This window comes from Hordeum vulgare, chromosome 4H, assembly GCF_904849725.1.
Source record: "Hordeum vulgare subsp. vulgare chromosome 4H, MorexV3_pseudomolecules_assembly, whole genome shotgun sequence".
Classification (NCBI taxonomy): Eukaryota; Viridiplantae; Streptophyta; class Magnoliopsida; order Poales; family Poaceae; genus Hordeum; species Hordeum vulgare.
In genome coordinates, this window is record NC_058521.1 from 568,149,164 (window position 1) to 568,173,150 (window position 23,987).

General features: G+C 45.8%; 2 protein-coding genes and 1 non-coding gene across 3 annotated transcripts; 2 read left to right on the top strand and 1 right to left on the bottom strand.

Moving 5' to 3' along the window:
* The first annotated feature begins 2,511 nt into the window (after positions 1–2,511).
* On the top strand, positions 2,512–6,488 carry LOC123449598 (E3 ubiquitin-protein ligase SPL2). The gene is made up of 7 exons (XM_045126873.1): positions 2,512–2,874; positions 4,099–4,200; positions 4,289–4,462; positions 4,560–4,681; positions 4,820–4,939; positions 5,183–5,478; positions 6,143–6,488. The coding sequence occupies exons 1-6, from the start codon at positions 2,551–2,553 to the stop codon at positions 5,475–5,477; spliced, it is 1,137 nt and encodes a 378-aa protein (XP_044982808.1). The 5' UTR covers positions 2,512–2,550; the 3' UTR covers position 5,478; positions 6,143–6,488.
* Positions 6,489–6,885: 397 nt separating this feature from the next.
* LOC123449599 lies at positions 6,886–7,913 on the top strand. Its single transcript, XM_045126875.1, has one exon. It carries the CDS (start codon positions 6,946–6,948, stop codon positions 7,735–7,737), a length of 792 nt encoding a protein of 263 aa, XP_044982810.1. The 5' UTR covers positions 6,886–6,945; the 3' UTR covers positions 7,738–7,913.
* Positions 7,914–7,971: 58 nt separating this feature from the next.
* LOC123451493 lies at positions 7,972–8,167 on the bottom strand. The gene has a single exon (XR_006632350.1). It is a non-coding gene; the product is annotated as a U2 spliceosomal RNA (small nuclear RNA).
* Between the last annotated feature and the right edge of the window lie 15,820 nt (positions 8,168–23,987).

Consider the following 23,987-nt stretch of genomic DNA (forward strand, 5'->3'; position numbering starts at 1 on the left):
CCCGCGCCTTAACGGCGATCGCGAGGAGTCAACCGCCGTGAAGGAAGACGACCCCATAGTTGGATCCATCCACGAGCACCGGGGCCTAGGATTTTCCCATCGCCAATTAGTGAAGGAAGAGTGGCGAGGTGAGTGGAAGAGGCGCAGAGATGTGAAAAGTGCGATGTGGATGACACCAACGTCGTGCTTAAATCATCGCGACCAGGTGAACGGGCGTCAACCCGCTTCAATGTGGCCGGGGTTGGTTTCTCGGGGCAACACATTCACATTGAAACGATGTCGTCCGGTTGATCGTTTCTGTTAGCGCCACCCCCCCCCCCCTCCCCGGTCCGGTCACATCATGTGATATCAGTGTCGGTCAATGCTGCTCTCGGGCGGCATGGGGAGCACATCAGTTGGAGAGAAAGCCCCGAAGAGGGGGGTCGGGCACTTGGCCTTACCGATGAATGAAGAGGAATAATGATTTTAGAAAAAAAATGAAATGTGATTATGTGACGAGAGAGGTCGGGCACTTCGCCTACAACTTCGTAATTACTTCGTCAATTTCAATATGTCCCGCTTAGTCTTTTAGAGGCATTTTTAAAGGTAGGATGTTCATTGTATGCTTGCATACGACGAGTATATGTGTGTTGTATGTACTTTCTTAAAAAAACTTTTAGATTGGAAAACGTTTGGGTTCGGCTCACGTGCCGAAAGCTTCGGTCGGTCGCTTTTCCATCGACACTCACGAGGCCACACACACATAGCTCATTGTCGGGGTGATGACCCCCGGATACCCCAAAGGCAACGAGTCGGATGGGGTGCCCGCCCGCCTGGGCCGGCTGCTCCGACTCACACCCGCGGCCGGCTGCTTCAGCCAGTCGGCTGTCCACAGCCAACTACGATGTCCCATCGGACACGCGCGGACGATACGGACATACACCGCAGTGGAGCACTATTGATGAGCAGTAGTGCGATGTACACGCATGAGGCGGTATCATCTACAGTGTAACTTGTCTCCTGGACGCTGATTTAGCTTACACCTCAAGCAGCTTGGCATGTAAGCTACAGTAAGCTACCCGCTACCCTCTGTAGCTTACATGCCAAGCAACACACCCACACACTCACACCCATAAGGGCCTCATGCCCACCACTTATGGCATGCTCTCACACTCACGTATGAGGCAAGAAGCCCATGGCTCTCCTCTCTCATATAGTTCCATGAACAACTTTGTACTGCATATACACCTCATATACACACATGCAGGAGTAGGGGATTATCTCTCCGGAGAGCCTCGAACCTGGGTAAACCCCCGCGTGCTACTACCCTATCCCACCCCGGATCTTCCACGACAGCCTTGCTCTCACCTCGATTAGCCACCCCCTGGCATTTGTCGTGAGAGAACGACGACACTTATCTTCCACCCACCGCCTTTACTTTGTACCACACGCCGGAAAACCTTATCCGCGCTAGGCACCCCCCTCCCGCACTCGCATCTCTTCTCCCAAATACAAATCCGTCATGAATCCTTCCTCCTTTTTTCCTCTCACTCCACGCTGGCTAGCAAGCCACTCCGGTTAGCCAATGCTGCCCCTTGAACCTTCTCCTTAGTCTACCCTCCCCCCCGATCCATGGTCACAAAGAGCAGCACTCTGGACCTGGCGATGCGCCATGCTGCAAGGGGGCACGTTCCCGTGATGGAATCATCGACGTGCCGTGCTGGAAGCTCTACGACCGCCGTGCTGGAACCAACGAAGTAAATTACTGGAAACGACGAAGTAAATTGCTCGAACCGGCTACTCGATTTGCTGGAACTGCGGATTCAAGACGCTGCATCCATGGTGATGGAGGTATTTTTTGCTGGAACCGGCTACTGGGTTTGTTGGATCCGGCGAAGTTTTTTGTTGTGTCCGTCATCGGCGACGCATGTTTTTTGTTGCCACCGGTATATGTTTCTTCTGCGATCGGTGAGTTGTTTTGCTACAATTGTTTCATTTTTCTTTTTGCTACATCCATTCACAGTCAAGCTGACCTTTTTTTGCTGCAACCGTTGTAGCTTTTGCTACATTCGTCAAGTATTTTTTTTCTACATCCTTTTTTTCATGGTGAAGCCGTAGTCTCGACGATGGCGACGCTGATTTGTTGTCGCAACCGTTTTTTTTTTTTGCTATGACCTATGAATATTTTTGTTGTTTCATATATTCTTTGTGAGATACTGTATGACCTATGAATACTTTTGCATGAAGATTTCCTCCCTTTTCTATTTTCGCGCATATGCAGAAAGGAAGAAGACGACTCGGTCACGGTCTACGTAGACCGTTGACTCATCAGAGATCCAATGCTTAACAGGCGACCGGTCGAAACTCGGGCCGACGCGCTGGCGTTTGCCTTCACGAACCAGGCCTTGTTTAGAAAAAGTACCGGAAAGAAAAGAAAAGGAATACTAGTACTACTCGTTATCTCCGGCCCAGACCGAACCCAACCCAACCCCGACTCGCCCCCCTCGCCGCACGCACACAAAGACCGTAATAAGCCAGCAAGGTCGTCTCGCGCACCGCCGGCGGCCAACCATGTCAGCGCGGGACCGGGAGACGATCGAGGCGCTCGCGCGCGTCGCGGCCGCGCTGGACGGGGCGGTGCTCGGCCTCGGCACGGCGGCGCTCGCTGTCGCCTCCCTGGGCAAGTACCTTGCCGCGTCCGGGGCGCTCCGCCGCATCGCCGAGGCGCCGGCGGTCGCGATCCCCGACCTCCGCTACTCCTTCCTCGCGGGGCTCCGCGACGGCGAGTCGCGCCTCGCCGCCGTGCGGGGCATCGTCCGCTCCCCGCCCGGGGGCACGTTCCTCACCCCCCCTGGCTCCCGCGAGCACTGCGTCGTCACCAGGCACACCCAGACGGTGAGTTCCCAGATTCCCCGACTCCCTAAGAGCAAGGGTTACGTGCTAGGGCTTTTTATGCGGCTGCTTGGGCAAGGATGTCGGTTCTAATCTGTATTCCCCCTCGAGGCAACGTTTTGAGGCTCCGATTAAGCAGAGGATATACACAGCTTTGGGGGTTAGGGTTTATATGTGTGGAACTTACTTTCTCATCGGTGACCAAGATATATCTGAATGTTTTAAGGTTCCGGTTAGGCACAAGATATAGACAGGTTTGGACATTGGGATGCCTGTGAATCTTTTGTTTCGTTTTAACCCTAGTTTTAAGTGCTACCGTGCTGCTTTTTTTTCCCGGAGAATTTTTACACTTGCAATTATCTATGGATAATTTTCCTTGTAATTTCTAGGAGTAGGATGGAAAACTTATCAACTTCTGTGGTTCCCTTAACAAGAGGATAGTTTGGAGAAGTAGAGAACTAGTGCTTGCAGTTTGAGCTTCTGTTGCATCAGGAATTAAATGATTAACTTCACACCTATCTAATTAGCGTTGCAACACCGAGCGGTGGTAACAAGGTCTTCGAGCTGCAAAGCGGCTGTAACCCTGTATGCATCCATGGGTTTGTATGCCTCTAGGAGAGCACCATTGTAAAAACTCAGGAAGTGTGGCATGGGATGTGGTGTGATGCAACTAATATGGAGGTTTGAAGTTAGAAAGTGACTAGAGGGCATCATGATGTCGTAGTCATTGGATGATAGGAAATTTTTCTAGAGTCTGAGATGAACTTGGGGAACTGCATCCTGGGTCAATGAACTTGATAGACTTTTAAGCTTTGCTTAAATGCCGTTCCATCCAATAAGATTGTGTGCTGACTGCTGAATTTCTTATGGGTCTTTGTATAAACAATGTCTTGGAATGAAGTGTTGGCTCCTGCCAGTGGCTGATTTAGATGCAGGTTCTAGAATATCCCAATGCCTTTTGACTATTGTGTGAAGTTTCGCCTCGATACATTTTAGTTTTTATTCACACAAGGGTCTGGATCTTGAAGTTTTCTAGTTTCCATGTATTTTATTTTATTTGTTATATCATGATATATCCTTATGAGTGAAAAGTAAAATAGCACTTGTGTGCCTGAAACTTTTCTTATGGTTTTGCATTGCTCTGTAAACACTCTATCGTGTACCCACTATCCTCTCCTTGTAGAGATGTCTAACTGGTGTAATGTGATCTTCTATATACTTTTGTAGTGCTTGTTCGGCGAATGGAGAGGCATCTTTGGATGGACTTTTGACCTACACGCTCTCTTTTTTAAATCATTGAAAGAGCAAATTATAACATCATCTAGATGGGTATGCTATCTACACTTGATAGTTGATACACTTGCTGTTTCCGTAATCATTTTTACCTCTAATTTTACTGCACTTTTCCTTTTGAAAGGTTTCGTTTGGTCTTGTGGATCCTGCTTCCGAGAAATTACGGGAAATGGTACATGTGAAATTTGATGGGGCAGTTCATCAGTCATTACCTCTTACAACTGTGTATCACAAGCTTATCCCAGTTGAGCAAAATTCTTACACATTGTTTCAGACTATTGTTGGCAATGGCTATCCGGTAAGCTCTTGTGTTTGTATGCTGAAACATATATTTTTCTAGGCAGTAATCACCTTGTGGATCACTTTTTATAGCTATTTGCTTATTTATATGACAGATTGCGTTGTTGGACGAAGAAAAGATTCTTCCTATTGGAAAGGAGATTACAGCAATTGGATTATGTCGATTAAAGAATCAAAATGTTGAGATCAGTTTGTGCCCAGACCTTCCATATTTCTTGTAAGGATGCTATTTATCCATAGGTTTCATATTCTTAATTGCGCCAGCCATCATAATTCTAGAACATCCACAGTTCATTATGCATGTTAAGGTCTTATTTTGTTCCGTGGCTTTCTGTAACACTTTGCCTTGATTCAGGTCTGATCTGACCAAGGGTGAGATGGAAGCCGAGATGTCTTCACGTGCCAGACTGTTCTTCTGGGTTACTGTTGCTCTTGGAACTGTGTCAGTTGGCTTACTAGGCCATGCCATTTACAGGTACCTTTTGTAACTTATGGAACAGGGTGGTGAGCAAAATGTTTGGGTGAATATTTCTTACTGTGAACTATCAAATGTGGCGTTTTCACCATTGCAAAAGGCTTTATTTAGTGAACCTTGATTATTATGGGGATAATTGCAACTAGATACTTCATGTTAGCCTGATATGGTTCTTTTTAGCTATTCCCTTTTCTTTTCTGTAGTCGTGTTTTTGCGGATAATTTGATGTTTGTAATGATGTAGGTTATGGGAGAGAGTTAAACGGCACAGAGAGGCAAGAGAAGCTCAAGAAAGATTTCATGAAGCTGACAATGAAGATGATGCTGGAGAAAATGGTAGCGACGACGAGCCTGGTGAAATGGGTGACGGGCAGCTATGTGTCATATGCTTAAGGAAAAGAAGGCGGGCAGCTTTTGTTCCTTGTGGTCATCTTGTCTGCTGTTGCAACTGCGCGAAAAGGGTGGAACTCTTGGACGAACCATTGTGCCCTGTGTGTAGGCAAGACATCCAATACATGCTCAGGGTTTATGACTCTTAAGGTAATTGATTGAAAAACTCTATTCTTCTGGAGGGTTGACCCACAAACACACTATTTTTCTGACCTGAGGCATGTTACTTGAATTATAGCAATTGGAAATCTATAGCTATGTCTTTTCTGGTTTTCTGTCTGTAAATTTGCTATCAACCCAACAACTGGATTTTAGTCAAACAACTCCCAATTGGTCTTTATCTAGATGGTTGGAGAGCCTGTAGACATGTGCTCTTTCTTTCTGAATTTGTTTCCTTTGACATCCATTACATGCTTAGGGTTTATGGCTCTTGAGGTAATTGAGAACCTTTATTCTTAGTGCCCACTATACTTTCCTGATTATAGCTGTGGCGTGTTATTTCAGTTATAACACGACCGAAAATCTTTACTGGCGTCTTTTCTGGTTTTCGACATGTAAAGTACCGAATCTTTGTGAGACAACTCCTGATTTGGTCTTTATCTAGAATGGGTGGATAGCCTGTAGGCATGTGCTATTTTTCAAAATTGAATTTGTTTCCATTGACTGGCGGAAACTGTTAGCAGATTGTCGACATTGGAATAGCTAGTGGCCTAGGCACAACACACATACTGTCGCTCATTTTAAACGGACTTCTTAAATCAAGTTGTCGCTGAAAGTCTGGAAGGAGATTTGACCTTGTTTAATCTTATCACAGGTTCCTTGCTGATATGGCCCAAGCACAGGCAAAGTGGCGACTCCAACTGTCCATCCTCCTGTCCTGGGCGCTCTCCGTTTCTTGTACCTAGTTTAGGTTACTGCTACCCTGAAAGTATGTGAATATAGGATTGTGCTAACCCTCAGAAACTAGATTTACCAGTACTTCCTAGTTTAGCCTGTGAATACTATGTATGATCTTAGATGACCACGTGAACTTTGGCCCAGAATTTAAGGATTGCCAAGTTTTTTGTTGGTGTTGCATGGACGGGTCCACGAAGTTAACAACGCGCGCATTCATGGTTTTTGTATTAGCTCGGTTTTTAAAAGCAACATTTATTAGTTTATTTTCTCCTTTGTGTCATACGCCCCGTCCATTATGTGAATGTGTTTCCCCCTCGAATGGTCACTTCTCTTTCCATTCAGTCTCCACTCTCCAGGCCCAGGTGCTGTTAGGCAAAAACATTTCTTCCTGAATGGATGGAGTATCTTTTGGTGATGTTGGGCAGCAATCATGGCCATGAAAAATTGCAAGCAGCTAAAAAAATTCATCCTTTTTTATGTCAAAAGGTTTCAGGTTTTTTGTCTTTCCTATTCCCTCCGTCCGAAAATACTTAACGAAAAGATGAACGTATCTTAACATACTTTAATTCTAGATACATCTATTTTAATTCTAGATATATCCACTTTAATTCATTTCCACGACGAGTAATTACGAACAGAGGGGGTATTATTTTGGAATTTTACTGTTCTCAACTACTCCTAGTTAGTAATGGTATCCTTTTGTGATGTTGCGCAGCAATTATGGCCATGGGCTCCCGCTCCACTCCCGGCGCCAACTCTAAGCCGTTGCTCACTCCGCTCAACGGTCACCTCGCAGCCCCGCGCGCTCGGTATTTAACCCTCACCCCGACACACGTCTCGCCAAAGAACAAACAAACGACGTTGCAACCAGTACCAGCAACAGCCAAACACACGGCCGACAGCTCCAGCTCCAGCTCGGTGCAACCGTGCAAGTGCAATGGCGTCGAGCCCCGGCTCCAGCTCCAACCTGAGGAGCTCTCCTTGCTCGCCCTCGCCGCCGCCGCGCTCGGCCCGGCGCTGCTGCTCCGGCCCCGCCCGACGCCCTTCGGCTGGGCGCTCGTCTCCGTGCACGCCGCCACCCTGCTCTCGGCGCTCGCGTCCCTCCACGCCCACGCCGCTCGCCGCCGCCTCTGCTGCCACGCCCACGCGGTCGCCGCGCTCTGCGGCCACGCGCTCGCCGCGTGCGCCCTGCTCCTCCGCCGCGACCGCTGCCTCGCGCTCCTCGCGTCGGCCAGGGACCGGAGGGAGCAGGTCGCGCTGGTGCTCCTGGAGGCGGCGCTGCTGCTGGCCATGTTCCTCGTGCAGGCCCTGGCGCTGGCGGTGGCCTGCGCCGTCGGCCGGCGGTGGGCGGGGGAGCACGAGGCGGTCGAGGCCGAGAAGGCCGCCGCGGTGACGAAGCGTGGGAGGAAGATGAGGCGCGTGCAGCAGGCAGAGTCGGCGGAGGCCGGCGTGGGGGCGGTAACGTGGTGCTCCGGGGAAACACCAGAGGGGAGTGCTGAAAAGAAGATGTAGGGGCTGTTTGGTTAGCAGACTAAGGTTGGCACGGCTAACCTTAGTGTTTGGTTCATTGCGGCTTATTATCGGTTGTTACGTGACAATGCATAGTCCCGTGTTGTCTGAGCAAATTTCGTCCCAAAACAGGCAGGTGAGATATAGAGATAGTGGGAGATTCCAACCCATTTCAGTTTCGAGCACGGGCGAGGGTGCTAACCCAGTTCAGTTTGAGAAATTTTGAACTTGATTTGGTTAGGGTGCGCCTGCCCAGGCAGCAGTGCAACGCCTGGGCGACACCCGAGGACCCCAGCAGCAAGCTACTGTGATGGGCCCTCCCCCACAAAAAATAAATTTAATATCGTTGTGGACATGTAGTCCACATATCAGATATTAAACTGATAAGAACAGATACTACACTTGATCTTAGCCAAAAGGCCGAGAAAGGTATGCTTTTTCAGGTTGCCCAGGGTCTACTTATATAGCGCGTCCTCGCCTCCCTTCACCTGTCCCTGCGCGAGGTGGGACTAAACGAACGAAAGCGCTGCGCTCGCACAGCAGAGATCTCCGTTCGTTCGGGTCGTTGTTTTGGAGGCGAGGCGCTGGTCCATTTGCTTGGGCCGTAGCTGAACAAGGCCGAACGCAGATGGGCTGCTGATTCCTGTAACATGGCATGACAGTGCAACTGCACGTCTCTTGGGTTTTCACATTTCCCTTCTAAAAAACGCATATAAGCCACTATTTTTTGAGAAATACTATTTTGGTTCCTGCGGTGGAGGAGAAGGTTACGATGCAATGATGGACGATGATCTTTTGGTGCGTGTTGCCAACATTGTGTTCATGTCAGGGAGAAATGTGTTGGGATGTATGTCCAACATGCACTCACGGAGGCCTCCCGTGGGTAGGGTATGGCAACCGCTATACCTTGATTTTGAGCAAAAGAAAAATATACGTATGTATACTCCCTCCGGTCCTTTTTACTCCGTATATTAGACTTGGGTCAAGTCAAACTTTACAAAGTTTGACCAAATATATATTGAAAAATATCAACATCTACAAGATCAAATATACATATCATGAAACTACCTTTTCGTAATGAATCTAATATTAATTTGGCATTGTGAATGTTGATACATGTTTATATAAATTTGGTCAAAGTAGAGATACTTTGACTTCGGACAAAGCTAATATGCAGACTAAAAAGGACCGGAGGGAGTATGATGTAGATGCTTCGCTAGTTGGTTTTGACCGCTGACAGTTTTAAGCTAAAAGGAGATATGGGATGATGCATCCACGCCAGGAATAGATTGAGTGCCCACGCACGAAGCAGCGACCGGTCGAGGGCATATTTCCAACAGTTTTAAGCTAAAAGGAGATATGGGCTGATGCATCCACGCCAGGAATAGATTGAGTGCCCACGCACGAAGCAGCAACCGGTCGAGGCTGTTGAAAATATGCCCTAGAGGTAATAATAAATTAGTTATTATTATATTTCCTTGTTCGTAATAATCGTACATTATCCATGCTAGAATTGTATTGATTGGAAACTCAAATACATGTGTGGATACATAGACAACACATTGTCCCTAGTGAGCCTCTAGTTGACTAGTTCATTGATCAAAGATGGTCAAGGTTTCCTGGCCATAGGCAAGTGTTGTCACTTGATAACGAGATCACATCATTAGGAGAATCATGTGATGGACAAGACCCAAATTATATACGTAGCATATTGATCGTGTCATTTTATTGTTATTGTTTTCTGCATGTCAAGTATTTGTTCCTATGACCATGAGATCATATAACTCACTAGCACGGGAGAAATACCTTGTGTGCATCAAACGTCACAACGTAACTGGGTGACTATAAAGGTGTTCTACAGGTATCTCCGAAGGTGTCCATTGAGTTAGTATGGATCAAGACTGAGATTTGTCACTCCGTGTGACGGAGAGATATCTCGGGGCCCACTCGGTAATACAACATCACACACAAGCCTTGCAAGCAATGTGACTAAGTGTAAGTCACAGAATCTTGTATTACGAAACGAGTAAAGAGACTTGCCGATAACGAGATTGAAATAGGTAAGCGGATACCGACGATCAAATCTCGGGCAAGTAACATACCGAAGGACAAAGGGAATGACATACGAGATTATATGAATCCTTGACACCGAGGTTCAACCGATAAGATCTTCAGAAAAATATGTAGGATCCAATATGGGCATCTAGGTCCCGCTATGGGATATTGACCGAGGAATACCTCGGGGCATGTCTACATAGTGCTCGAACCCGCATGGTCTGCACACTTAAGGTTCGATGATGTTTCGGTATAGTTGAGTTATAGGTGTTGGTAACCGAAAGTTGTTCGGACTCCCGGATGAGACCCAGGACGTCACGAGGAGCTCCGGAATGGTCCGGAGGTAAAGATTAATATATAGGAAGTCCTGTTTTGGTCACCGGAAAAGTTTCGGACTCATTGGTAGTGTACCGGGAGTGCCGGGAGGGGTGCCGGGACCATCGGGAGGGGTGTCATGCCCCAAGGGGTCTCATGGGCTATGGGAAGATATAAACCAGCCCCTAGTGGGCTGGAATAAGTTCCCACTAAGGCCCATAAGGTTTGAGAAGGAAAAAACACAAGGTGGAAAGAGTTTCCAAGTGGGAAGGTGGAATCCTACTCCAAGTAGGATTGGAGTAGGACTCCTCCACCTCCAATTTCGGCCAAACCTTGAGGTTTTGAGGCTGCCTCCTCCCCTCCCTCCCTCCTATATATAGTGGTGATTTAGGGCTGATTTGAGACAACTTTTTTGCCACGTGCAACTCAGATCTAGACACCATAGTTCTTCCTCTAGATCGTATTTCTGCGGAGCTCGGGCGGAGCCGTGCACGATTAGATCGTCACCACCACCGGAGCCCCGTCACGCTGCGGAGAACTCTTCTACCACCGGAGTGTCGTCCGTTTGGCGCTAGATCGGAACGGATTGTGGGACGGTTCGTGGGACGGTTCGAGGGACGTGAAGACGTTCCACTACATCAACCGCGTTTCTTAACGCTTCCTTTTGTGCGATCTACAAGGGTACGTAGATCCAGTCTTCACTCATAGATGGACATCACCATGATAGGTCTTCGTGTGCGTAGGAAATTTTTTGTTTCCCATGCAACATTCCCCAACAATAGTTGTGTAATTGTAGATTTTGACAAATATAGATGGACGTATTGTTGTCATTTTTTTAATATGTCGTTTAAAATGTTGGATGATGACTTGTATGGACCTAATGTTGGCATTTTTTTAATATGTTGGATGATGATATAGATGGACATATTGTTGGCATTTTATTTGTTTGTAAAAGAGATGATGAAATTGGATGTTTGTTATTATTTGGTAGGATGGTGGATGATGATGGCTCTTGGTATGACGGTTTAATCGAAGAGGTCGACGGAGAGCACCGTGCTCGTGCCATTGAGAATCGGAAGGTAAGAAGTTTGACTTATCAATTATTCGTGTTTTTCATGTGTGTTTGTCGTACCGATATGAAGCTCGCATTCTTTGCAGCATGTAGTAGCTATGCACATGAGGGGTCATGGTGCGAATGACTTTTCGTACGACGTTTGATACGAGTCGTACATTGCAAGATTGGGTGTGCTGCCCTTTGTGTTGCAATTCAAGCAAACCCCACCACCAGTGAACCATGCATCGCTCACCGCACTTACGGATCATTGGAGGCCTGAGACACACTCTTTTCACCTTGCCTGTGGGGAGATGGCGATGACCCTAGAGGACATGGCCATGATAAGCGGCCTTCCGATCAACGACTTAGCTGTTATGGGTCATGTCAGCACCGTTAACTGGCGAGCTCGGGTTGGTGATTTAATTGGTGTTCAGCCCCCTCTCCCTCTGCCACGCAAGGCCAATAGCTCGAAAGTGAAGCATTTCTGGCTAAAAGAAGTTAGGGGAGCAAACAATCTGTGCCCTGCGGATGCCGATGAGATGGTTGTGCAGCAGTATGCTCGGGCCTATCTTTGGTATGTGCTAACCAAAGTGGTCTTCACACACGCAACTCGGAACTCAGCCTTTGGGATGTATTTGGAGCTACTCAGGGACTGGGATACTCAGTATAGCTGGGGTTCAGCAACACTAGCATACTTGTATCGTCAGGTAAGAGCTATCTGCAGAGATTTATCTTTCATTTGTCATGTGATACGTCTCCAATGTATCTATAATTTTTGATGGTTCCATGCTATTATCTTGTCATACTTTGGATGTTTTGTATGCCTTTTATATCTTTTTTGGGACTAACTTATTAACTCAATGCAATGTGCCAGTTCCTGTTTTTTCCGTGTTTTTGACCCTTTTCATAGGAGAATATTAAACGGAGTCCAAACGGAATAGAACCTCCGAAAAGATTTTTTCTGGAACAGAAGATACGCAAGGAGCTTGCGAACCAAGGCACAGGGCACCAGGGGAGGCCACAAGCCCCCTAGCCGCGGCCTGGGTGAAAAGGACGTGGATGTCGCCTAGAGGGGGGGGGGTGAATAGGCGCTTTAAAATAGTTAAGGTTTAGGCTTGAACAAATGCGGAATAAAACTAACGTTTTATATGTCAAGCACAAAACCTACAAACAACTAGGCTCACCTATGTGCACCAACAACTTATGCTAAGCAAGATAAACAACTAAGTGATAGCAAGATATATTACAATAAACAATATGTCTATCGCAAAGTAAAGTGCATAAGTAAAGGGTTCGGGTAAGAGATAACCGAGGCACGGGGAGACGATGATGTATCCCGAAGTTCACACCCTTGCGGATGCTAATCTCCGTTAGAGTGGTGTGGAGGCACAATGCTCCCCAAGATGCCACTAAAGCCACCGTAATCTCCTCACGCCCTCGCACAATGCAAGATGCCGTGATTCCTCTAAGGGACCCTTGAGGGCGGTCACCGAACCCGTACAAATGGCAACCCTTGGGGGCGGTCACCGAACCTGTACACGTGGCAACCCTTGGGGGCGGTTACCGGTACCCGTACAAATTGCTCGGGGCAACCTCCACAACCTAATTGGAGACCCCGACGCTTCCTGGAGCTTCACACCACAATGATTGAGCTCCGAGACACCACCAAGCTTCTAGGACGCCAAAGCATCCACGAAGAACAATATCAAGGGTACTAAGTACCAAAGGTAGTAAGCTTCTCAACTTCTCACTTCCACGTATCACCGTGGAGAACTCAAACCGATGCAACTAATGCAATGGCAAGAACACACGAAGTGGTCAAGTCCCTCACACTCAAATCCCTCCACAACAACAAAAGCTATGGAGAAATATGAGAGGAAGAACAAGGAGCTCACAAAGAACTCCAAGATCAAGATCCAAGGGGTTCCCCTCACATAGAGGAGAAAGTGATTGGTGGAGATGTGGATCTAGATCTCCTGTCTCTTTTCCCTCAAGAACAAGCAAGAATCATTGGAGGGATTGAGAGTAATCAAGCTCTAAGAATGTCAACAATGGAGGTAGAACTAGAGCTCAACAGATGGATAAGGCCAAGGGGGAAGAAGACCCCCTTTATATAGTGGGGGAAAGAATCAGACTGTTACCCCCACTCTCTGCCCGAGCTCCAGCGGTACTACCGCTGGTTGCAGCGGTACTACCGCTGTCACTCCAGCGGTACTACCGCCAGCTAGCGGTACTACCGCTGTCTGCAGCGGTACTACCGCTGGCACTCCAACGGTACTACCGCTGGCCCCAGCGGTACTACCGCTGGGCCCCTGGTAGTGCAAAGGCACTACCACCGCCAAGAAAGTCTTCGCAAAAAGGTCCGTCGACGAACAACCGCTAGGCAGGCGGTACTAAGCTCCTGGAGCGGTACTACCACTGACCAGGGGCGGTACTACCGCGAGCCAGCGGTACTACCGCTAGGGCCAGCGGTACTACCGCCAACTCTAGCGGTACTACTGCTAGGTCCAGCGGTACTACCGCTAGGTCCAGCAGTACTACCGCTCGCCACTGAAACAGCCATAACTTTCGCATACGAGCTCCGAATCGAGCAAACCCAAGCTTGTTGGATTCAGGACGACAAGGGCTATCCAAACAGCGACCATGCGGTTATGAATATGCCAAAGATATAGAGATGTGAGATCTCCATGAATGAAGAACCAGCAAAAACTCCAACATCGAAAACATCATAGTAGATGCATATGGACTCCGTTTTCGATGAACTCGAGCTTGTCATGAAGATGACCATAAGCTCTAAAACTCACAAAGAGAAACACCAAATAAGAACCAAGAAGTATGATGCAAGGATGCAAATGGTTTGAGCTCTCAACGAACGATACGATCAAGCTACTCACTTGAGAGCCCCCCTTGATAGAACAACAATTTATCCTAACCAGAAAACCTATCAAGGGCAAACCTATACCTTGCACCTCATCCTCTTGAGCTAGATGATGATGATCTTGGCTTCCTCAAGATGGACCACCTTTCTTGATTGTGTTGGCTTGATGAAGACTAGTTGATTGCTCCCCCATACTCACTATGGGTGAGCCACTCTTCAACATATCTTCACAAGTCCATTGCCACCATAATGGACGACAAGCTTCAAGCATGCTATCTTCGTGCTGATCCACTTGAACTTGCACACCGCAATCTTGATGACGATCACAACTTGACGTCATACTCCATGGGTTGTATGAGATCTTCCCTTTGACGCAAGCCCATGTAAACACACTTAACCCCCACATAGAACTCTCACGAAGACCATGGGTTAGTACACAAACACGTAATGGACAATGCTTACCATACCATGGGATCACTTGATCCCTCTCGGTACATCTTGTACGCTTTATGTGTTGATCATCTTGATTTACTCTTTGTCTGAGATCTTGATCAACCATGTGTCTCTATGACCATTCTTTGGATAATACCTTGAATACCATCTTGGTCATCATATAAACTCCTTGAACCCAATAGATGGACTTCAAGAAGTGCCTATGGACAAATCCTATAAATGTAACTTAAGGCAACCATTAGTCCATAGGAATTGTCATCAAGTACCAAAACCACATATGGAGATATATGCTCCAACACTGGGGGCGCCTAGTAGGCTTGTGGGACCCCTGTGGCTCCTCTGCCCTACTTCATATCCCTGTGGCTCCGCGGCCTGGGGGCGCCTAGTAGGCTAGACGAATGCTGATGACAACAAACCTTCCCCTGCAACGGCACCAGAAGAATGCTGCTAGCACTCTCCGGCAATCGAAACTAGAAGAATGTTGTTGAGGGCCCACCAGCGCGTGGGTTCGCAGCAGTTTTCGAGGGTAGAGTATTCGACCCAAATTTGTTGGTTAGCCAGGCAGGAGGTGAGAGAATACTCTTGAGTATTAGCAGTTGGATTTGTCAGATTCAACCACACCTGAAAGATTAGTATCTGCAAGCACATTAGTAACAGTAAAGTAATATGATAACAACGGTGTCAGAAACGATCTGTTGACGGCAGACTGTTCCTAACGATTGTATTAATGGCGCCAAGTTGCCACGTTGACGGAAGTTGTCAGTTCCCGTCAACGTCGAGTGAACCAAAATTGTAGGAGGTAGCAGCAGTGTAACGAGCAATAGCAGCGGCAAGGAACAGCAGTAGTGACAGCAGTAGCAAGTAGCAACAGTAGCAAGCGACAGTAATAGCAACAGTAGTAGCAGCAGCAGAGCAAAACAAGTAACAGCAGTAGCAGCAGAGCAAGACAAGTAACAACAGTAGCAACAGTAGGACGAACTCGTAGGGAATGGGTTGGTGATTTGTTTGGATGATATTCATCATGCAACAGCTATAACACGGAGAGATATGTGGCTAGCTCTCGTTCGTCAATGTGATGTAGGCATGCATTCCGTGTGTCGTCATACGTGCTTAGGGAAAAGAACTTGCATGACATCTATTGTCCATCCCTCCCGTGGCAGCGGGGTCCAAAAGGAAACTACGGGATATTAAGGTTCTCCTTTTAATAAAGAACCGGACCAACGCATTAGCACTTGGTGAACACATTAACTCCTCAAACTATGGTCATCACCGGGAGTAGTTCCGGTTATTATCACTCCGGGATTGCCGGATCATAACACATAGTAGGTAATTACAACTTGCAAGATCGGATCTAAAACACACATATATTGGTGACAACATAATAATTTCAGATCTGAAATCATGGCACTCGGGCCCTAGTGACAAGCATTAAGCATGGCAAAGTAGTAGCAACATCAAATCTCAGAACATAGTGGATACTAGGGATCAATCCCGATCAAAACTAACTCGATTACATGATAGATCTCATCCTACTCATCACCACCCAGCGATCCTATGAATAGATTACTCATGAACGACGAAGAGCTTCATGGAATTGGAGAGGGAAGAAGGTTGATGATGACGATGGCGACGATTTCCCCTCTCCGGAGCCCAAGACGGACTCCAGATCTGCCCTCCAGATGAAGAACAGGTGGTGGCGGCGCCTCCGTATCGCAAACACGGCGAAAACTTCTCTTTTTATTTTTTCTGGGATGAAAGGGATCTTATAGAGCTGGAGTTTGGGGCGGCAGAGCCGTGTGGGCCCCACAAGCCTGCCCACCGCCACCAGGGGGGTGGTGGCGGAGCCAGGGCTTGTGGCCCACTGGCCCACCCCCTCAGGTGGAACTTGGCGCAGATATTTTTGATATTTTCCAAAACTGCTCCCCATAAATTTTCAGGACGTTTGGAGAGCTTTGATTTCTACACAAAAATAACACCAAGGCAATTCTGCTGAGAACAGCGTCAGTCCAGGTTAGTTCCATTCAAATCATGCAAATTAGAGTCCAAAACAAGGGCAAAAGAGTTTGGAAAAGTAGATACGGTGGAGACGTATCAACTCCCCCAAGCTTAAAACCTTGCTTGGCCTCAAGCAACTCAGTTGACAAACTGAGAGAGAAAGAAAAACTTTGACAAACTCTGTTTGATCTTGTTGTTGCAACCATGTCTAACTCATAACCAGAATTTCAGCAAGATCACAAGTTAACCACATAAGCAAATGACACAAAGGTCTCACGGTCAACTAATATCAATGGCATAATCAGCCAACGAGCAAATAATAATGAGTTTCAAATACCAACACTTCAATCAAAACAAGCATGAAGCAATATGAATAGATGGTATCTCGCTAGCTCTTTCTGAGACCACAAAACATAAATGGAGAGCACTTTCAAAGATCAAGGGCTGACTAAACATTGTAATTCATAGCAACGAAGATCCAGTCATAGTCATACTCAATATCAATCAAAATCCAAGCATAAAAATGACAGAGGTGCTCTCTAATTGGTGCTTATATAAGAGGAGGATGACTCAACAGAAAAATAAATAGACAGGCCCTTCGCAGAGGGAAGCATTGATTTGCACAGGTGCCAGAGCTCAAGCTTTGAAAACAGAGATAATAATTTTGGGTGGCATGCTTTCATTGTCAACGCAATGACCAAGAGTTTTCAATATCTTCCATGCTACTCATGCTATAGGCGGTTCCCAAACAGAAAAGTAAATTTTTAACTCCCCCACCACCAATCAATCACACTCCACGGCTAGCCGAATCCTCAGGTACCGTCCATACTAACATCAATCCGGGGGAAGTCTTGTTTTACAGTTATGTTTTCGATTTAGGTGTGGAACAGGGCATTCCAAATATCGACCCCTTTCTCGTGAATGACTGTGAACAAACACTTGTCGAGGATAGCACTCCTAGCATGGAAGATACCAATAGCCTTCTGTCACCACATGAGCGGTTCGGGCAAGCTAAATAGATTATTTCTTGAAGGTTTAGAGAATGGCACATGCAAATTTACTTGGAACGACAGGTAGATACCGCAAATAGGTAGTTATGGTGGACTCTCATGGAAAAACTTTTGGGTTTATGGAAGTGGATGCACAAGCAGTATTCCGCTTAGTACAAGTGAAGGCTAGCAAAAGACTGGGAAGCGACCAACTAGAGAGCGACAACATTCATCAAGATGCAATGAGTTTGACTAACATTGAATGCAAGCATGAACATGATATAAATCACCATGAACACGAACATCATAGAGGCTATGTTGATTTTGTTTCAACTACATGCATGAACATGCGCCAAGTGAAGCCACTTGAAACATTCAAAGGAGAATACCATCCTATCATACTACATCGTAGTCATCTCAAAATCTATGTTGGAATTCAAGACAAACCATTATAAGCTCTTAGCTAAATAAGCATGGCATCAAAAACTATGATCTCTAAGTTGTCATTGCAAACATGGTTCTCTCACAACAAGGCTAAATCTGGGTCGACAAGCTAGTCATATTTACAAAAACAAAATAGGTAGAGTTCATACCAGCTTTTCAGTCTCAGTCACTTCATCATATATCATCGTTGCTGCCTTTCATTTGCACGATCGAACGATGAAAACGATAATAAGCGCATTGGACTAAGCTGAATCTGCAGGCAAACACAAAGGAGAAGACAAAATAATATGGCTCTTTGAAAGCTAAACAGGTAAGCATGCAAGAACCAATAAACATTATAACCAATATCTTCTACCTTGACACAAAGAAAAAGAAAACTATTTACAAGGGTACGTAGATCCAAATCTCCTCTCGTAGATGGACATCACCATGATAGGTCTTCAAGTGCGTAGGATTTTTTTTGTTTCCCGTGCAACGTTCCCCAACAGAGGCATCGAGTCAGGTCGAGGACGCACGACTCGATCGAGACTCTATCGAGACGCACGACTCCACCCCGACGGTCGACGCGATGGATCCTAACTAGCACGTCGATGGTGGCTGGCCAGGTCACCAGGATCAGGCACGCGACCGCGATGGGGCAGCCAATGAGAGTTGGCCAGGTCACCAGAACGATGCTCGCAACAACGACGAGGCAGCCAACGACGACGACAGGCTAGGGGCCCAGAGGGCGGCGGCAGAAAGCAAGGTCATTTCTATTTACTATTATTACTTTGAATTTTTGTTGCAAATTCTTAACAACAGCTTGGAGTCTTGAATTCAAGCACATTCTGGTAACAAGTTAATCATTCAGATTGCAATTTTTTTTTTATTATAGTGTGTATTGACTCTTTCAATTTGCATAAAAAAGTTCTATTCTTAAGACTTTGTCACGCCTTAATTTTATTCTGTCTTCTCTCTCTCACAACATGGGACATTTTTTTCTAACCCTAAAGCAGTACAAAATATACATGTGACCTGAGTTTGAATTTTTTTTTTCCAAACTAACCTCTTTACGTGACGCCAACATCCCTCGCGTTTGGGTTGCACGGGTGACGCCATGCACACTGGCGCCTGGCACGGGCCCGCTCCACCCCCTCCCCTTCGTTGACCGGCTGATGTGGCGAAGGCCACACACCAGGGACTACACCGTTTGGGTGTGGCGACCAGACGCCACGGACCCTGGCGACTGGCCGTGTTAACTGAGTTGCCCATGGGCCCGCCCCACCCGGCCATTCTTCCTCCTCTCGCCCTGCTCTCTCGTTCTGCTCACTCTATCGCCACCCTCTTCCTCCTCACCCCCTTGATCTACTCCCTCCTCCATCAAAACTAATAGATCGGATCCTCCCAAGCTTCATTGAGGTCATCTCCCCCAAACCATCCAATTCTTTTTTTATTTTAACATCTTATTTTGATATTATTTTTGTATATTAGGTTATGTTACATTAGTTGATTTTGTCTTAGTTTTAGGGATTGTTTTGTAGTTGTTAGATGATATTGTTCAATATGTTAGGTAGATTTTATGTAGGGATCGAATTAGATGATTTTGTCTTAGTTTTAGGATAGGATTAGATGTTACATAATTTTTTTTGTAGTTCAATATGTTAGGCAGATTTCAATTTGGCCTTTGGGTCATTTTATTTAATGTGTATTTTAATATGTTAGATGATATAGTTGTTGGAAATATGCCCTAAAGGCAATGATAAATAGTTATTATTATATTTACTATTTAAAGATAATTGTTTATTATCCATGCTATAATTGTATTCAATGAAAACATAGATACATGTGTGGATACATAGACAACACATTGTCCCTAGCAAGCCTTTAGTTGGCTAGTTCGTTGATCAAAGATGGTCAAGGTTTCCTGGCCATAGGCAAGTGTTGTCACTTGATAACGAGATCACATCATTAGGAGAATCATGTGATGGACAAGACCCAAATTATATACGTAGCATATTGATCGTGTCATTTTATTGTTATTGTTTTCTGCGTGTCAAGTATTTGTTCCTATGACCATGAGATCATATAACTCACTGGCACCAAAGGAATACCTTGTGTGCATCAAACGTCGCAACGTAACTGAGTGACCATAAAGGTGCTCTACAGGTATCTCCGAAGGTGTCCATTGAGTTAGTATGGATCAAGACTGGGATTTGTCACTCCGTGTGACGGAGAGGTATCTCGGGGCCCACTTGGTAATACAACATCAGACACAAGCCTTGCAAGCAATGTGACTAAGTGTAAGTCACGGGATCTTGTATTACGGAACGAGTAAAGAGACTTGCTGGTAACGAGATTGAAATAGGTATGCGGATACCGACGATCAAATCTCGGGCAAGTAACATACCGAAGGACAAAGGGAATGACATACGGGATTATATGAATCCTTGACACTGAGGTTCAACCGATAAGATCTTCGGAGAATATGCAGGATCCAATATGTCCATCCAGGTCCCGCTATTGGATACTGACCGAGAAGTGCCTTGGGGCATGTCTACGTAGTTCTCGAACCCACAGGGTCTTCACACTTAAGGTTTGATGATGTTTTAGTATAGTTGAGTTATATGTGTGGTTACCGAATGTTGTTCGGAGTCCGGACGAGATCACAGACGTCATGAGGTTTCCGGAATGGTCCAGAAACGAAGATTGATATATAGGATGGTTTCAGTTGGTCACCGGAAAGTTTCGGGCAATTCTGGCAGTGTACCGTGAGTGACGAATGGGTTTCGGGTGTTCACCGGGAGAGGTTAAATAGCAATCTGCACATCTCCGTTGTGGTTTTTGCGTATGTAAGATGCGATCATACTAGATACCCATAGCAGCCACATAAAACATGCAACAACAAATTAGAGGACGTCTAACTTGCTTTTGCAGGGTATGCTTGTGATATGATATGGCCAATGACGTGATGTGATATATTGGATGAATGAGATGATCATGTTGTAATAGTTAATATCGACTTGCACGTCGATGCTACGGCAACCGGGAGGAGCCATAGGGTTGTCTTTAAACTAACGTTTGTGTTTGCAGATGCATTTACTATATTGCTAGGTAATAGCTTTAGTAGTAATAGCATAGTTAGCACGACAACCTCGATGGCGACACGTTGATAGAGATCATGATGATGGAGATCATGGTGTGGCGCTGGTGACAAGAAGATCATGTCGGTGCTTTGGTGATGGAGATCAAGAAGCACAAGATGATGGCCATATCATGTCACTTATGAATTGCATGTGATGTCAATCCTTTTATGCACCTTATTTTTCTTAGAAAACGATAACATTATAAGGTGATCTCTCACTAAAATTTCAAGACGAAATTGTGTTCTCCCCGACTGTGCACCATTGCTGTAGTTCGTCGTTTCGAGACACCACGTGATGATCGGGTGTGATAGACTCAACATTCACATACAACGGGTGCAAAACAGTTGCACACGCGGAACACTCGGGTTAAACTTGACGAGCCTAGCATGTGCAGACATGGCCTCGGAACACATGAGACCGAAAGGTCGAGCATGAATCGTATAGTTGATATGATTAGCATAGAGATGCTTTCCACTGAAACTATTCTCAACTCACGTGATGATCGGACTTGAGTTAGTGAATTTGGATCATGTTCCACTCAAATGACTAGAGAGATGTACTTTTTGAGTGGGAGTTTAGCAAGTAACTTGATTAGTTAAACTCTAATTATCTTGAACATAGTCTAAGTCCACTTTGAAATATTTGTGTTGTAGATCAATGGCTCACGCGACAGTCACCGTGAATTTTAATACGTTCCTAGAGAAAGCTAAGTTGAAAGATGATGGAAGCAACTTTGTAGGCTGGGCTCGTAATCTTAAGTTGCTCCTGCAAGCTGGGAAGAAGGATTATGTCCTTAATGCTGCACTAGGAGATGAACCACCCGCTACGATTGAGCAAGATGTTAAGAACGCTTGGTTAACACGTAAGGAGGACTACTCAGTAGTTCAATATGCAGTCTTGTATGGCTTAGAGCCGGGACTTCAACGTCGCTTTGAGCGTCATGGAGCATATGAGATGTTCCAGGAGTTGAAGTTTATCTTTCAGAAGAACGCCCAGATCGAGAGGTGTGAGACCTCCGATAAATTCTATGCTTGCAAGATGGAGGAGAATTCGTCTATCAGTGAACATGTGCTCAAAATGTCTGGGGTACTCAAACCGTTTAGCTGAGCTGGGGATTGAAATCCCGCAAGAGGCTATCACTGACAGAATGCTTCAATCACTGCCACCAAGCTACAAGAGCTTTGTGTTGAACTATAACATGCAAGGGATGAACAAATCACCCAGCGAGTTATTCGCGATGCTGAAAGTCGCAGAGTCAGAACTACGGAAAGAGCATCAAGTGTTGATGGTCAATAAGACCACCAGTTTCAAGAGAAACGGCAAAGGCAAGAAGGGTAACTCCAAGAAGAGCGGCAAACCTGTTGCCAATCTGACGAAGAAACCCAAGGCTGGACCTAAGCCTGAAACAGAGTGTTATTATTGCAAGGGAATGGGTCACTGGAAGCTTAACTGCCCCAAGTATATGGCTGATAAGAAGGCGACCAAGGAAAAATCAGGTATATTCGATATACATGTTATTGATGTGTACTTAACCAACTCTCGTAGTAGTGCGTGGGTATTCGATACCGGTTCTGTTGCTCATATTTGCAACTCGAAATAGGAACTGCGAAATAAACGAAGGCTGGCGAAAGATGAAGTGACGATGCACGTGGGACATGGTTCCAAGGTTGATGCAATCGCCGTCGGCACAGTTTCACTTGAGTTACCATCAGGATTAGTTATGAACTTAAATAATTGTTATTTAATGCCTGCGTTAAGCGTGAACATTATATTTGGATCTTGTTTATTGCGAGATGGTTACTCATTTAAGTCAAAGAATAATGGTTGTTCTATTTCTATGAGTAATATCTTTTATGGTCATGCACCTAATGTGAGAGGATTGTTCATATTGAATTTTGATAACGATGATACACATATACATAACATTGAGACCAAGAGAGTTAGAGTTAACAATGATAGCGCCATGTTTTTGTGGCAGTGCCGCTTAGGTCATATTGGTGTAAAGCGCATGAAGAAACTCCATTCCGATGGACTTTTGGAGTCACTTGACTTTGATTTACTTGACACGTGTGAACCATGCCTCATGGGCAAGATGACTAAGACTCCGTTCTCCGGAACAATGGAGCGTGCAAGTGACTTGTTGGAAATCATACATACCGATGTGTGTGGAGGCGCGCGGCGGATATCGTTATTTTCTCACCTTCACTAACGATTTGAGTAGATATGGTTATGTCTACTTGATGAAGCACAAGTCTGAAACGTTTGAGAAGTTCAAGCAATTTCAGAGTGAAGTTGAAAATCATCGTAACAAGAAGATCAAGTTCCTGTGGTCTGATCGTGGGGGTGAATATCTGAGTTTTGAGTTTGGTGCTCACTTAAGACAATGTGGAATTGTTTCACAGTTAACACCGCCTGAAACACCACAACGTAATGGTGTGTCCGAATGTCGTAATCGTACTTTGTTAGAAATGGTGCGATCTATGATGTCTCTTTTCGATTTGCCGTTATCGTCTTGGGGTTATGCATTAGAGACAACTGCATTCACTTTAAGTAGGGCACCATAAAAATCCGTTGAGACGACACCATACGAGCTGTGGTATGGCAAAAGACCGAAGTTGTCGTTTCTTAAAGTTTGGGGATGTGATGCTTATGTCAAAAAGCTTCAGCCTGAAAAGCTGGAACCCAAAGCGGAAAGGAGCATCTTCATAGGTTACCCAAAGGAGACAGCTGGGTACACCTTCTATCTCAAATCCGAGGGCAAAGTGTTTGTTGCTAAAAACGGAGGTTTTCTTGAGAATGAGTTTCTCTCAAAAGAATTGAGTGGGAGGAAGATAGAGCTTGATGAGGTTGTCGAACCTCTAGCCCCTCTAGATGGTGGCGCAGGGCAAGGGAACCCCCCATCGTTGCCATGCCAGTTGAGGAGGAAGTTGATGATGATGATCATGAAA